The sequence below is a fragment of the Trachypithecus francoisi genome, unplaced genomic scaffold (assembly GCF_009764315.1).
Source record: "Trachypithecus francoisi isolate TF-2019V2 unplaced genomic scaffold, Tfra_2.0 Lachesis_group1, whole genome shotgun sequence".
In the NCBI taxonomy this organism is placed as follows: domain Eukaryota; kingdom Metazoa; phylum Chordata; class Mammalia; order Primates; family Cercopithecidae; genus Trachypithecus; species Trachypithecus francoisi.
In genome coordinates, this window is record NW_022681454.1 from 180,050,367 (window position 1) to 180,066,752 (window position 16,386).

The 16,386-nt window shown below is 45.9% G+C and overlaps 1 protein-coding gene across 2 annotated transcripts in view; it reads left to right on the plus strand.

The window, feature by feature from the left end:
• The window catches only part of KLKB1 (kallikrein B1), a 33,954-nt gene extending 24,023 nt beyond the window's left edge, over positions 1 to 9,931 (plus strand). For both annotated transcript variants that reach the window (XM_033215928.1, XM_033215929.1), the window contains 4 exons: positions 5,684 to 5,859; positions 7,087 to 7,182; positions 8,837 to 8,976; positions 9,479 to 9,931. In XM_033215928.1, the coding sequence (XP_033071819.1) occupies positions 5,684 to 5,859; positions 7,087 to 7,182; positions 8,837 to 8,976; positions 9,479 to 9,670 (604 nt within the window). In that variant the 3' untranslated portion in view covers positions 9,671 to 9,931. The remainder of the gene's footprint in view (positions 1 to 5,683; positions 5,860 to 7,086; positions 7,183 to 8,836; positions 8,977 to 9,478) is intronic.
• Positions 9,932 to 16,386: the final 6,455 nt, after the last annotated feature.

Below are 16,386 nucleotides of genomic sequence, written 5' to 3' on the forward strand. Positions count from 1 at the left end.
AGTGTTGGATGTATCTCATCCAGAGTCTTACCCTGACTTTTCATTTTGAAGGGTCTATGATGAGCTGCTTCACCGTCATGTGACTTTATGAATAGAGACGTGTTAAAGCAGGATGGTATTCACAACATTTAACTAGCAGAGTCCAAGCACTGACCAGTCTGACCATCATAACAGAGTGTGGTCTCTGTACAGACTGATAGCCCTGGGTGGGTATTCTCCCACAGAAAGAGAAACGAACACAATACACTACTCCTCCAACCCACCACCCACCACCAATCCCACCACCAATCCCATCACCAATCCCTCCACCAATCCCACCACCAATCCCACCACATATCCCATCACCAATCCCACCACCAATCCCACCACTAATCCCACCACCAATCCCATCACCAATCCCTCCACCAATCCCACCACCACCCACCACAATCCATCACCATCCCTCCACCAATCACCACCAATCCCCACCAATCCCATCACCAATCCCATCACCATCCCTCCACCATCCACCACCAATCCTCACCAATCCCACCACCAATCCCACCACCAATCCCACCACCAATCCCATCACCAATCCCTCCACCAATCCCACCACCAATCCCACCACCACCCACCAATCCCTCCACCAATCCCACCACCAATCCCACCACCAATCCCATCACCAATCCCTCCACCAATCCCATCACCAATCCCTCCACCAATCCCACCACCAATCCCACCACCAATCCCACCACCACCCACCACCAATCCCATCACCAATCCCTCCACCAATCCCAACACCAATCCCATCACCAATCCCTCCACCAATCCCACCACCACCAACCAATCCCACCACCAATCCCACCACCACCCACCAACAAACCCATCACCAATCCCTCCACCAATCCCACCACCAATCCCACCACCAATCCCACCACCAATCCTACCACCCACCACCAATCCCATCACCAATCCCTCCACCAATCCCACCACCACCCACCACCAATCCCACCACCAATCCCACCACCCACCACCAATCCCACCACCAATCCCTCCACCAATCCCACCACCAATCCCACCACCACCCACCAATCCCACCACCAATCCCATCACCAATCCCTCCACCAATCCCACCACCAACCACCAATCCCACCACCAATCTCACCACCACCCACCACCAATCCCATCACCAATCCCTCCACCAATCCCACCACCAATCCCACCACCAATCCTACCATCCACCACCAATCCCACCACCAATCCTACCATCCACCACCAATCCCATCACCAATCCCTGCACCAATCCCACCACCACCCACCACCAATCCCACCACCACCCACCACCAATCCCACCACCATCCCACCACCACCCCCAATCCCACCACCATCCCACCACCACCCACCAGTCCCACCACCATCCTCCCAATCCCTCCACCAATCCCACCACCAATCCCACCACCAATCCCACCACCAATCCCACCACCACCCACCACCAATCCCACCACCAATCCCAAAACCACCCACCACCAATCCCACCACCAATCCCACCACCACCCACCACCAATCCCACCACCAATTCCACCACCAATCCTACCACCACCCCCACCACCAATCCCCACCATCCCACCACCACCCCCCCACCACCAATCCTACCACCACCCACCACCAATCCTATCACCAATCCCACCACCAATCCCACCACCACCCACCACCAATCCCACCACCAATCCCACCACCAATCCCACCACCACCCACACACCAATCCCACCGCCAATCCCACCACCAATCCCACCACCACCCACCACCAATCCTACCACACCCACCACCAATCCTACTACCAATCCCTCCACCAATCCCACCACCAATCCCACCACCAATCCCACCACCAATCCCACCACCACCCACCACCAATCCCACCACCAATCCCACCACCACCACCCACCACCAATCCCACCACCAATCCCACCACCACCCACCACCAATCCTACCACCAATCCCACCACCAATCCCACCACCAATCCTACCACCACCCACCACCAATCCCTCCACCAATCCCACCACCACCCACCACCAATCCCACCACCCCCACCACCAATCCTACCACCAATCCCACCACCAATCCCACCACCACCCACCACCAATCCTACCACCACCCACCACCAATCCCTCCACCAATCCCACCACCACCCACCACCAATCCTACCACCACCCACCACCAATCCTACCACCAATCCCACCACCAATCCCACCACCACCCACCACCAATCCTACCACCACCCACCACCAATCCTACCACCAATCCCACCACCAATCCCACCACCCCACCACCAATCCCACCACCACCCACCACCAATCCCACCACCAATCCCTCCACCAATCCCACCACCAGTCCCACCACCAGTCCCACCACCACCCACCACCAATCCCACAACCACCCACCAATCCACCACCAATCCCACCACCCCACCACCAATCCCATCACCAATCCACCACCAATCCCACCACCACCCACCACCAATCCCACCACCACCCACCACCAATCCCACCACCAATCCCTCCACCACCCACCATCCCACCACCAATCCACCACCACCCACCCACCACCATCCCATCACCAATCCCACCACCATCCCACCACCACCCACCACCAATACCACCACCAATCCCTCCACCAATCCCACCACCAGTCCACCACCACCCACCACCATCCCACCACCACCCCCCAATCCCACCACCACCCACCACCAATCCCATCACCAATCCCTCCACCAATCCCACCACCAATCCCTCCACCACCCACCACCATCCCACCACCAATCCTACCACCACCCACCACAATCCCACCACCACACCAATCCCACCACCAATCCCACCACCACCCCCACCAATCCCCCACCACCAATCCCACCACCAATCCCACCACCAATCCTACCACCCACCACCAATCCCACCAATCCCACCACCAATCCCACCACCAATCCCACCAATCCCACCAATCCCACCACCAATCCCACCAATCCCACCATCCTACCACCCACCACCAATCCCACCACAATCCCACCACCAATCCTACCACCCACCACCAATCCACCACCAATCCACCACCCACCACCAATCCCACCACCAATCCCACCACCACCCACCACCAATCCCATCACCCACCACCAATCCCACCACCAATCCCACCACCAATCCCACCACCACCAATCCCACCACCCCCACCAATCCCACCACCAATCCACCACCAATCCCACCACCACCCACCACCAATCCCACTGCCAATCCCACCACCCACCACCATCCCACCACCAATCCCATCACCCACCACCAATCCCACCACAATCCCACCACCATCCTACCACCACCCCAATCCCACCACCACCACCCACCAATCCACCACCCACCACAATCCCACCACCACCCACCACAATCCCACCACCATCCTACCACCACCACCACCACCACCACCACCACCAATCCCACCACCCACCACCACCCCACCAATCCTACCACCCACCACCAATCCCACCACCATCCCACCACCACCCACCACCACCACCACAATCCCACCACCATCCCACCACCACCCACCACCAATCCCACCACCACCCACCACCAATCCCATCACCAATCCCACCACCCACTACCAATCCCACCACCAATCCCACCACCAATCCCACCACCACCCACCACCAATCCCACCATCAATCCTACCACCCACCACCAATCCCACCACCAATCCCACCACCACCCACCACCAATCCCACCACCAATCCCACTACCCACTACCAATCCCACCACCAATCCCACCACCACCCACCACCAATCCCACCACCAATCCCACCACCACCCACCACCAATCCCTGATGTGTTCTTCAAAGACTTATTTCTCAGGCCCATAGAAATGTTACTTCTTGCTTTTTGATTCATAAATATACTAATAATAATTTTTTAAAGTGAGAGTTTTGTACTCCGTATATTTCAACATATATAATTTGATCTATTCAGTTTTATTGGTCAAATAGTAGACATGTTAGGTAAGTCTTAAAACACTGAGGCTTTGGAGTTAGACAAAACATGGTTTGAGTGACAGCTTTGCTGCTTATTAGAGGTGTGGCCCTAGGAGATTTGTAAATCTCTCTGAGCTTTATTTTATCTAAAATATAAATAATAATAGTACCTAATTTGTAAGATTATTGGGAGGATTAAGTGACACATTTAAAATGCTTAGTACTGTATGTAGAACATGAACACTGCTCAACAAATGTAAATTATGATTTCTATATTCAATAAGAAATGTAGAAATTGACAAAGCATATGAAAAAGCAAAAGAAATACTAGAAGACACTTGATTTTTCTAAAAAATAAACACAAAATGTTTTTGTTTTAGTGAAATTCATGCTTAGATGCTGTGTACTAGGATTAAACATACAGCCACCAAAATATAGCAGTTGGTGGTACACGTGGGTGGAGCAAGACCCCTCCACCTTGTCACTGTGAAGGGGCTCTGCCATACATGATCTTGCATGTGGTTTAAAGGTGGTTGACCTGGAAGAAAAGGCCCAAGATGGGAAACAGTAGGTGTCTTTTTTACTAAATGCACTCCAATTTGAGACCAGGAATTTTCATTCTTGAAGGCTCAGTATTGTAAATTTGTAAGAGATAATAGACATAAAAGTACAATGATTTCATTTTTTAAAAAAAAGGCCCCTTTGCACATGATATCTCCATTATTTTTGCTAGAATATTGTGCACACATGCCTTGCACCACTTGGTGATGATAAAGATTTCTAGATCTGCACAGATCTAGGCTTTGCTTTAGATCATAATTTTGGATGTTCTTAGTATGTATTCATCTTTTAAAGAATCAATTTAAATGTTCATACTTATATATATATGCACGCACACACACACGCACACTTTATTTTAATATTTTATTTATTTATTTATTTATTTATTGAGATGGAATCTCACTCTGTCACCCAGGCTGGAGTGCAGTGGCAGGATCTTGGCTCACTGCAGCCTCCGCCTCCCAGGTTCAAGTGATTCTCCTGCCTCATCCTCCTGAGTAGCTGGGATTACAGGCATGCACCACCACGCCTGACAAATTTTTGTATTTTTAGTAGAGACGGCGTTTCACCATGTTGGTCAGGCTGGTCTTAAACTCCTGGCCTCAAGTGATCCACCCGCCTCGGCCTCCCGAAGTGCTGGGATTATCGGTGTGAGCCACTGTGCCCAGCCGTATAGAGATATTTTAAACAACACTAAAGTCCTCCTACTCTGCCTAATTAGAAGAGCATTAGAAGATCAGTCTGACTTCTTGATAGTTCTGAATTTAATGGAGCAATGAGGTGCAGCTTTGGTGAATGAGCTTAATTTTTCCATGATCAATTGCTAGTCTCTTCCCACGACAGTGTCTCTCAAAAACGGGACAGCAACATTCTTGGTGTTCTCGCTTGCAGTAAGTACGCATGATACAATTACATACATGTACACTTCTCAGTTTGTTAAATAGAATCTTCAGAGATTCACGTCTGCCGCTATGGGTGATGAAAAACGACCCATAGGAGGAATTGCGTAGGAGAAACTACGTCCTATGCAGTGTTTCCTTCCCAGTTCTCGTGGAAAGAGAGTGATAGGAAAAAGGGCCAGTATCGAAGGAAGGCCTTCCCAGTTCCAAATAGGGTTTCTTTTTCTCTCCTAGGCTTCCCTTACCGGATGTTTGGCGCGTTTATAGTGGCATTTTAAATCTGTCAGACATTACAAAAGAAACACCTTTCTCACAAATCAAAGAGATTATTATTCACCAAAACTATAGAATCTCAGAAGGGAATCATGATATCGCCTTAATAAAACTCCAGGCTCCTTTGAATGACACTGGTATGTAGCGTATGTAAGAAGGTGGACAGCAGAATTGTACTGGATGATATTTTCATATCAATTTGAACAAGAGGGCAGACCTAGAGAGACTGTGGTTATTTTCTGACTGGTGGAGTTGAGGGAAAGGTGAGGGTTGCGTGGGAAGTGAAGATCCCACGACTTGCCATGAAATCTCTTCTACGTATAGAGCAAGAAATGTGAATTAGTTCTTTTAGGGAGGAGCACAGCTGTGTGCAGGTGATGGAAATAACGGGCGGAGGAGACGTCTGTGCAGTCTGAGCGGCACCGTGCTTCCTTTGACAAGAGTAGCAGAACTGTCATTGCTTCGGGCATAGGGATATTAGAATGTGTGAGGACCAGTGGGACTAGATATCTACTTCCAGGTATAATTTGGGTAGGAAAGAGACTGATGCCGAAAGAAGCCCTGGAAAGGCCGGAGCATCGTGATCAGAGGTGTTGCCTTTGGAGGTTCATTGCTGCCAGGAGCTGCGTACCCACTGTATCCAATAACATTAATGGCCAGGCATGGTGGCTCACCCCTGTAATCCCCACACTTTGGGATGCCCAGGTGGGAGGATTGCTTGAGGTCAGGAGTTTGAGATCAGCCTGGGCAACACAGTGAGCCCCTGTCTCTACATAAAATTACAAAAAACCAATTAACTGGGTGTGGTGGTGTGCACCTGTAGTCCAAGCTAGTCAGGAGGTTGAGACAAGAGGATCACATCAGCCCAGGAGGTCAAGGCTGTAGTGAGCCAAGATCGTGCCTCTGCACACAATTATGTGACCTCAGGCAAGTTGCTTTACCTCTTTGCACCTCTTAATTTCCTCATCTGTAAAATGAGGATGATAATTTCTTCCTGGGTTTGTTGTAATAATTAATGCATTAAAGCACTTCATGTCTGGAACAGTGAAGACACCCTGCTATGACTATTAAGGATAGCATACACGGAATAAGACGTAGGAACTTCTAAATGCTTTTGACCATAGATTTAGGTTCTGAGTTTTAAGAATGTAACTCAGGAAATTGTAATACCAAAAAAGTCATGTGAAAAATGGTGGTGACAAATTTTCTTGAATCATTAGCCTTAGAAGTTGGGCAGAAAGCAAAAAGGTTATTCTTGGTGCTACTCTATAGAAAGAGAAGACAGAAAAAGAAAAAGTTGTATTTTTAAAGTCTATATCCATAACTTTATTTGACCGAACTCTAATTTTAAAATTATGTTTCAGAATTCCAAAAACCAATATGCCTACCTTCCAAAGGTGACACAAACACAATTTATACCAACTGTTGGGTAACTGGATGGGGCTTCTCGAGGGAAAAAGGTACAGCATGATGCTTTAAATATTGCTTCTAGAGCAAGTCTTACATGTTAAAATACATGGAGTGGGTTGTTTTAATCGGCTTCTGTCTGAAATTATATCAAACCCCTTTATCTTTCCTACCTATTTATTCCCAAATATTTATTCAGTTATTCTTTAAAAATGTATTTTTGCTTTGGCTTGAAAAAAAATTTTAGGGAGACTTTTAAGCATCTTACTTCATTCTAAAGATCATTTGCTTGACTTTGCATGAAGGATTGTCCCCATCTAAGGCTGACGAGCCTGTGCAAGACCATCTAGTCCTCAGTGTTAGCAGCATTCCCGTCTCCCAATACCATGTTCTCCCATTGATGCTAATGGCCAGGAGCACAGGCAGGTGTGTTGCCTCTCTCTGTGGCCAGTTCTTCATCTTCTTCCAGGGCCTAGGAACCACTTCTCTAATAATGCTTTTAAATGCTTAAATAAAATACACAGGATTACAAAAGAAACCAAGTGGAGGGCAAGACAGTTCTCAAAATACTTTCAAAGAGTACTACAATAATATATATGCCTCCTTTATTAGTCCTCTACATAGCAAGTTATTCTAATACCAAACATACTTTTGAAACAGTGGTGAGCATAAATGGCATTTTCACTTATCTGCCACAATTGAAAAGTGATATGAAAATATCTGTAATCTCTGTTGATGGCAAAGTCATAGGTACCACTGATACTACTGTGTTTGTTGTCTGCATTCGTAATCGAAGGGAGTGGTAGGCTTCATTTGGAGGTTTGTGAAAATGAAGACATTTTTTCTACACAAATTTATGAACCATGTGAATTCTTTCTGAGGACCTTAGGTTTGCAATTCCTGCTTGTGGGTATCTGGAGTGTTCCAATTGTCCTTGAACTTTTTAGGAAACAGACCAGTCTCCCTTTCCAAAATTATGTTCCTGATAGACACTATGGAGAATAATATCTGTATCATTCTTTACAGAAGAAGGTAGCTTGCCAAACTCTCTCCATCTTTCCCCATTCAGTCCTTAGTTCAAGTAATTCACAGTTTTAGATTTTTTACTGGTAATCTGAGACAAGAAGAAATTAAAAGTAATCTTCACCAAGCAACGAAAGCTCCCAATACTGTTCTCCCCCACGAGAGACGCTCACTTGCATTTACTCAAAAACAAAAGACCCCAAGACCCCTCTGTTGCGACAGCTCAGAGGGCTTTTCAGAAATGATAGGGTTTTAAATTATAATTTTGAATACATAAAACAAAAAAATGAAAAGTGAGAACTTCCAGGCTTTGGATTTTTGTAGGTGATCAATATAAAATGGGATTTCTGGGGGACTGTTACCGAGATGAGGGGATGGCAGAAGACATGGAAGCCAGGTCTCTGGCCAGCCCAGGGTGCTGGGCTCGTCCCAACACCACATAGGTAATAAGAGGACAGTGCAGGGCCCCGTCTCTCTCTCTTCCTCTCTCTCTCTCTCTCTCTGTATGTGTGTGTGTGTGTGTGTGTCTGTGTGTAACACTACCTTCCCAATTTTTACTATTTGTGTTCAAAGATACGGCCCTTATAAAAAACTACACTGCTCTGATTCACTTGAAAACTTATTTCCATATTTACTATTTATTGTGTTTCCTCCCTCTGAAGTTATATATTGGTTACTTCACAGGTGAAATACAAGATATTCTACAAAAGGTAAATATTCCTTTGGTAACAAATGAAGAATGCCAGAAAAGATATCAAGATTATAAAATAACCCAACGGATGGTCTGTGCTGGCTATAAAGAAGGGGGAAAAGATGCTTGTAAGGTAATGCATGAGATTATGAAAAACACAATAGGCTGCTTGAGAAAATTCATTTCAAAATATATTTTCCAATAGCATAACTTATTATAGTTTTTAAAAAAATTCAGAGACAAATGATCTGATAAATTTATAAGCAACTTTTAACAAATTGAATAGATACAATACATATTTATATTATTCATGATGTATGTCACAATCTATGCATGTGCTAATTTAAGAGGGACAAAAATACATACAAAAATTGCACTAAAATATAAAAACATTAGATTTCTTTGTCATTGGGATGATGATATCAAGATTTCTTTGTTAGATTTATTTCAGAATTGAAGAGGGGATACAAAAAATACAGGCACATGAGATACTTGAAGAACTTTAAGAAAGTGTGTGCGTGTGTGTGTGTGTGTGTGTGTTGCTGTGTAGTGGACTACAGAATTTTAGAGGTGGTCACTTATTTGAATCCCACTGTCATAACTTTTGACCATTTTATTTTTCCCCTGTGACTCAGGGAGATTCCGGGGGTCCCTTAGCTTGCAAACACAATGGAATATGGCATTTGGTGGGCATCACCAGCTGGGGCGAAGGTTGTGCCCGCAGGGAGCAACCTGGTGTCTACACCAAAGTCGCTGAGTACATGGACTGGATTGTAGAGAAAACACAGAGCAGTGATGGAAACGCTCGGATGCAGGCGCCAGCGTGAGGAGCAGCCCAGCGTCTGGGCGATTTTTACAACCTGGGTTCAAGTCAAATTCTGAGCCTGGGGGTCCTCATCTGCAAAGCATGGAGAGTGGCATCTACTTTGCATCCTGTCATAAGGACACAAGACAGTGCACTCAGAGCTGCTGAGGACGATGTTTGCGGAAGCCAGCTTTCAGCCTTCAGTAACTGGGAGCTGATAATGTGAAGTCGCAACCGGCATCTCCATGATTGTGTGTTGTAAAATAAAATGGTGAAAGATCACAATTAGCAAGTGTTTTCTTCTGGTTGTGAAACAGAACTGAAAGTAAGTGGTCGAGGTTCTAGCAGAGTGCCTGGAATCCCTCTAATGCCACTACTTCTTCTGGAACTCAGTCTATCTCAAAGATGTTATTTCCTCTCCTTGCTGCACCTGGTTAGCCACTGAAACCCACGATTTCCTGCTTCACTTGTGGCAAAGAGCTAGCAGGCTTGGGTTTCGTTCTGCCGAGTGGAAGGAACACCTGCGTCACACCCACTTTCATAAGAAAGAGATGGGTTATCTGAACCCATCGGGCATGTGTGCCTCTTGGCCTCCTAACTTTGCTACTGGGTTATGGATAGGAGGGTCCAGGCTGCACGTGCGGAGGAACTCGAGGGCTGCAGCATTGCACAGCCTTCGTGGTAGGCAAGGAATCTGCTTTGCAAGGGGCGTTAGCCCTGGAGGCTCAGTGGGTATGGGCTATTGCAATAGTAATTCAAGGAGCATTTTTAAGGATGGCGCGTTGGCTCATGCCTGTAATTCCAACAGTTTGGGAGATCACAGCAGGTGGATCACTTGAGCCTAGGAGTTCAAGACCAGCCTGGGCAATGTGACGAAACCCCATCTCTACAAAAATTAGCTGGACGTGGTGGTGTGTACCTGTAATCCCAGCTACCCCAGAAGCTGAGGCAGGAGGATCACTTGAGTGTGGTTGCAGTGAGCAGAGATCGCATGACTGCATTCCAGCCTGGACGACAGAGTGAGACTCTGTCTCAAAAAAAAGGGAAGCATTGTTTGGTATAAGTTACTATTATTTATTTATTTATTTTTGAAACGTAGTCTCGCTCTATCACCCAGGCTGCAGTGCAGTGGTGCCATCTCGGCTCACTGCAAGCTCCGCCTCCCGGGTTCACGACATTCTCCTGCCTCAGCCTCCCGAGTAGCTGGGAATACAGGCGCCGCCACCTCGCCCGGCTAATTTTTTGTATTTTTAGTAGAGACAGGGTTTCACTGTGTTGGCCAGGATGGCCTCGATCTCCTGACCTTGTGATCCACCTGCCTTGGCCTCCCAAAGTGCTGGGATTACAGACTTGAACCACCGTGCCCGGCCCTGTTAGGTATACATTATTTCATAACATTCAGACTTGTAAATTTATGGTAGCCTTTGGAATGGATGATAGACATCCTTATGTCACACAAATTCCTCGTATGCTGGGGCTCACCATAACTGATACCAGCTCGCTTGATTCAGCTCAGTTTAACATTTACACAGAATTGGCCATTTACAAAATCTTACATAAGTTAAGTAGAAAAATAGAAAAGTGAGGTTTTCTGAAAGAGTTTGGGTTTTTCCTTCAATGCTCAACAACAGAGGTCCCCAATCTTTTTGGCACCAGGGACCAGTTTTGTGGAAGATAGTTTTTCCACGAACCAGTGTGGTGGTGGGGGATGATTCTGGAATGATTCAAGTGCATGACATTTATTGTGCACTTTATTTCTATTATTACTACATTGTAATATATAATGAAATAATTATGCAACTCACCATCATGTAGAATCAGTGGGAGCTCTGAGCTTGTTTTCCTGCAACTAGACAGTCCCATCTGAGGGTGATGGGAGAGGTCAGGCATTAGATTCTCATAAGGAAGCTAGATCCCTCTCATGTGCAGTTCACAGTAGGGTTTGAGCTTCTATGAGAATCTCCTGCTGCCGCGGATCTGGCAGGAGGCGGAGCTCAGGCGGTAATGCTTGCTGGCCTGCCACTCACCTCCTGCTGTGCCGCCTGGTTCCTAACAGGCCATGGACCGGGTACTGGTCTGTGCCCCAGGCGTTGGGAACCCCTTCTCAAAGACACACCGGGTGGTAGGAGTGGTTAAAGGTGGAGAGGCTAAAGGAAAACTTGAGGTCTGGGCTATCCACAAACCAGACCGTAGGAAACTGAAGAGTTAAAAATTTATTTCAGAATGGAATGGCTTTTGTAAAATCTGGCTAGATTCCATGAAATTATTTTAAAAATGCACTATTTAAACGTTTGCCTTTGCATGCAATGAAGACATTAGTCCTTGTTCATGTGGATTTTTTTATGTTTAAAAGGGAAAACATGGTTTGCAATGAAACTCTTCTATCTCAGTCTTTGAGTATTGGCCATAGGGTGTCAGAGCAGGACTTTGGAATGCCTGCAGGGTAAACCTTTGGCCTGTGTTAGGCAGGGAATGACCTAGTTTGGTAAAACAGAGGAGAGTTTTGAAATATGGAACTTTCCCGAGGCATAAACGGTCATTGTAAAGTTGTCAATCAAAGTCCAGTAGGACCGAGATGGTGTCTCAGTGACTCACTGTGTGCTCGTACCCAGGGGAAACTGAGGAGCCCTTCACACAGTTACAGCCTTGTGGGACTGAAAAGCATGAAATGGGCTAAGAAAATACGAGGCTGGGATGACTTCACTCTCACCAGGAAGAGTGAAGGGAGGAGGTGTGGGTCTCAGGCAGTTCTGCTTCACAAAGGCTGGTGGCAGTGCCAATCCTGCGAGCTGGCCTTGCCCCCCTGCGGCGGCAGTGTACACGTGGCATGCAAGCACATGCACAAGTCATCTGGCTCCAAGGTCGGCCAAGGGCTCCAACATCTGTCTCAGTCCCTGCCACGGCATGGGAACCCCTCTTGAAAATTCGGAACTTTTCCTTTCAATGCTTGTTTCTGTCTGTCTGCTTTACTTGACTGTGAGCCGCTTCTAGGAAGGCTGTCTCATTCACGTTGCATATAATGGGCATTCAGTAAATGGCTGATGATGATATACCTTTATTACAAAAATAAGGCAATGGAGACTTGAAGAGGTAGAATGATTAGCTCAAGGTCACTGGCAAGGACAGAGCTGGAACAAAGCTCAGCATTCCTGTCCCAGACAACGTTCTCTCACCGATATCCTGCTGCTTCTCACTAGGAGAAGGAGGAAAGATGACGGAGCATTTATAACCGCCATCTGTTGTCTTCATTAACATCTGACACTGGTGTTTCCCCACCGGGAGCGATTTTGCCCTCCCTTCCCCTCAGGAAACATTTGGCAATGTCTAGAGACCTTTTTGGTGGTCCTAACGGGAGAGGGTGTGCAACTGGCTGGAGTGGGGAGAGGCCAGGGATGCTGCTAAACATCCTGAGATGTGTGGGACAGCCCCTCACAGAAGAGAGTTATCCTGTCCCAATATCAGTAATGCCAGGGTTGAGAAAGCCTGACCTCTTGCCAGCATTAAGACCTTGTAATGAGAAGAGGACATTTCAGGAACAGCAAGAAAGAGGTCGTAGGGCCTGGCAGGCTGTGCTCTTTCTCTTCTTTGTTTTTGATACATTATATTTGTACATATTCATGGGGCAGATGTGAAATTGGGTTATATGCATGGAACGTGTAATGATCAAGGCAGGGTGTTTAGGATACATACCCATCACCCGACCATTTCTATGTGTTGAGTACATTTCAAGTCCTTTTCTAGCTATTTAGAAAACTGTGCTACCTTGTTGTTAACTATAGTCACCCTACTCTTCTACCAAACATTAGAATGCATTCCTTCTGTCTAACTGTATGGTTGCACCCATTCAGCAACCTCTCTTCGCCCCCAGCCCCCACCCCCAACCCACACACCCTTCCCAGCCTCTGGTAACCACCATATACTCTCTACCACCATGAAATCATCTTTTATGGAATCATGCGATGTTTGTCTTTGTCTTTCTGTGCTTGGCTTATTTTACTTAACATAATGACCTCCAGTTCCATCCACATTGCTGCAAATGGAATGATTTCCTTCTTTTTTTATTGTGTCTGTTTTCAAAGCGGGTTTTGATAGGCGAGAGAAGGGGCTCTGAGAGTTGATTAGGGCCATGCCTGAGAAGGGGTCTCAGTCAACTGATGCCATCGTGGTCACTCCTGTCCCAAGCAGAAGGCTTTAGGTCACAATATGTCCAATACATCTCCCACCTATGATCCACTGAAAAGACAATAAACCTTGGGACCCCCAAAATCACGAAGCCACATGGAAAAGTCAAGCCGGGAACTGCATTGGGCAAACCTTGCTCCCATTCTATTCCTAAATGAGATAGCTTTTTAAAGCTATAATAAACCATTTTTAAGCTTTAAAAAGGTTTTAAAAAGCTACATTCCTCACAATTTGCCCACAAGGACATTCCTTGTGGAAAAAGGACAGGCAGAAGTCAGAGTCACCCCTCTGCTGACATGAGACAAGTGGGTATCTGATTGCTTCATTTGCCATATTGTTTCACTGAGCCAGACTAAGGCATGAGTGACTGTTCTTGTAAATTGCATATTTGGTGAAGGGTTAATCAGCAACTCGAAAAAATGCACCTGTTGTCTCTTATCTACCTATGACCTGGAAGCCCCCTTCCCTTCTTCTAGTTGTCCCACCTTTTCAGACCAAACCAATGTACATCTCACATAGATTGATTGAGGCCTCATGTCTCCCTAAAATGTATAAAATCAGGCTGGGCCCTGACCACCTTGGACACATGTCATGAGGACCTCGGGAGGCTGTGTCATAGGCACATCCTTATCCTTGGCAAAATAAACTTTCTAAATTGATTGAGAACTGTCTCAGATACTTTTTGGTTTATAATGCTAACTTCTGACTTGTACTTGGGTTTCTGCAGACTAACTTCTAGATTCTTCCCAAGACTTTGTCTAGTTATTCCTGATTTTCATCAGGCTTCAAATATTCAAAAACCTTTCATTTCACTGAAAAAAAATTAAGATAAAAATAGTTGATATCAGAATTTTAAACTGCAATGCATTAGTTGAAAATAATTTTTAAAGAATATCTAGGTCAGTTTAAAAGAAAGGTCTATTTAATCTCAAAGAGTTTCTATGTAGTCAAGACTTTTATTCTAGGCTGGGCACGGTGGCTCACGCCTGTAATTCCAGCACTTCGGAGGCCGAGGCAGGTGGATCGCTTGTGCCCAGGCATTCCAGACCAGCTTGGGCAACACGGCAAAACACTGTCTCTACAAAAAGTACAAAAATTAGCCATGCAGGGTAACGTGTGGCTGTAGTCCTAGCTACTCAGGAGGCTGAGGTGGGAGGATCACCTGGTGGCTGCGGTGAGTTGAGATCACACCACTGTACTCCCATCTGGGCGACAGGAGTGAAGCCTTGTCTAAAAAACAAAACAAAACAAAACAAAACAAAAACTCTTATTCTACTTTTATTTGAATAGACACAAAGTTTTTGAATCCTGATACTATTTCAAAGACCTTAAAGATTTCACTAACTAGCTAAATCAAACTTAATAAAATATTATTTGGTTTTCCAATGAAGCATTTCTCTTATTTACACCCTTTCTGTTTCTCTCAATAGGGTTGAAGAGTTATCCTTATCTTTTTTTTTGTTGGGGCTTCAGAAGAGAGATGAAGTTTCATGGAGTAAACAATACAAGGATATAAGGACCTCATATAATCTCACATATCCGTTTTCCATGAAAGCCATTCTTGGCATGAATTTGCCATTCTATATTTGAGCCTTATAAAAGGCAATGCATCATAAATATGCACTTTTTGGGTAGCTGGAATGTACTTAACCTTAAATGGGAAACTCAAGAAAACAGCTAGGAACTCTTTATGCCAGGACAGGTCAAATGTACTGGCAACAGATCAAATAAAAATATCTGAGTAAATGCCTTCCAGATAGAACATCACCCTAGTTCTTCAGCACTTTACAAAAAGACCAGTTCTCAGTTCACATTCCCTTAATTCCCTGTCATTTCTCCCCTGATCTTCCAAATATGTTTTTTTTAATTATGATTCCATTTATAAACACAAGATCATATTTTGCTTCTCTAGGAAAAATTGAGAGCCTTCTCTGAACCACAAAATTATCTTTCTCCAAAATGTATTCAAATCAGGCACATTGAAAACTGTTTTGTGCTCATGTTGTGAGGTTTTTTAGGGGACCGCACAGAAACTCTCAGCACTAATTAGTGCCTTATGTTCTAAATGAGGAAACTGAAGCCAAGAGCCTGCAGGTGGCTGGTGACAGTGGACAGGCTGGTTCCGCTCAAGTCACATGACTCGTCAGCCAGTGACCAGGTCTGGGTAACAGCAGGCAGGGATGAACATGCCCTCCATAGACTTTCAGACCTTCTTCAAGGCCAAAGGGAAAGGCTTCATGGAAATATAATTATGTGAAACCCCCCAAAATTTTTTCACAAACTTTCCTGCCTATAAGTGACAGTTCCTACCACTGGAAGGCTCCCTCCAGGACAAAACCACCCTTTCCTTCCGGGATGTGACCTGCTCTGCTTTTGCTGACTGTCATGCAGCCACTAGACATGTCACTTCCTAGCCCTCTATTTGAGTCTGTGTCCCAGGATCTAAAGAAAGCCAAAAAGAGGCTGGGCATGGTGGTTCATGCCTATAATCCCAGCATTTTGGGAGGCCAAGGCTGGCGTATCATTTGAGGTCAGGAGTTTGAGACCTGTCTGATC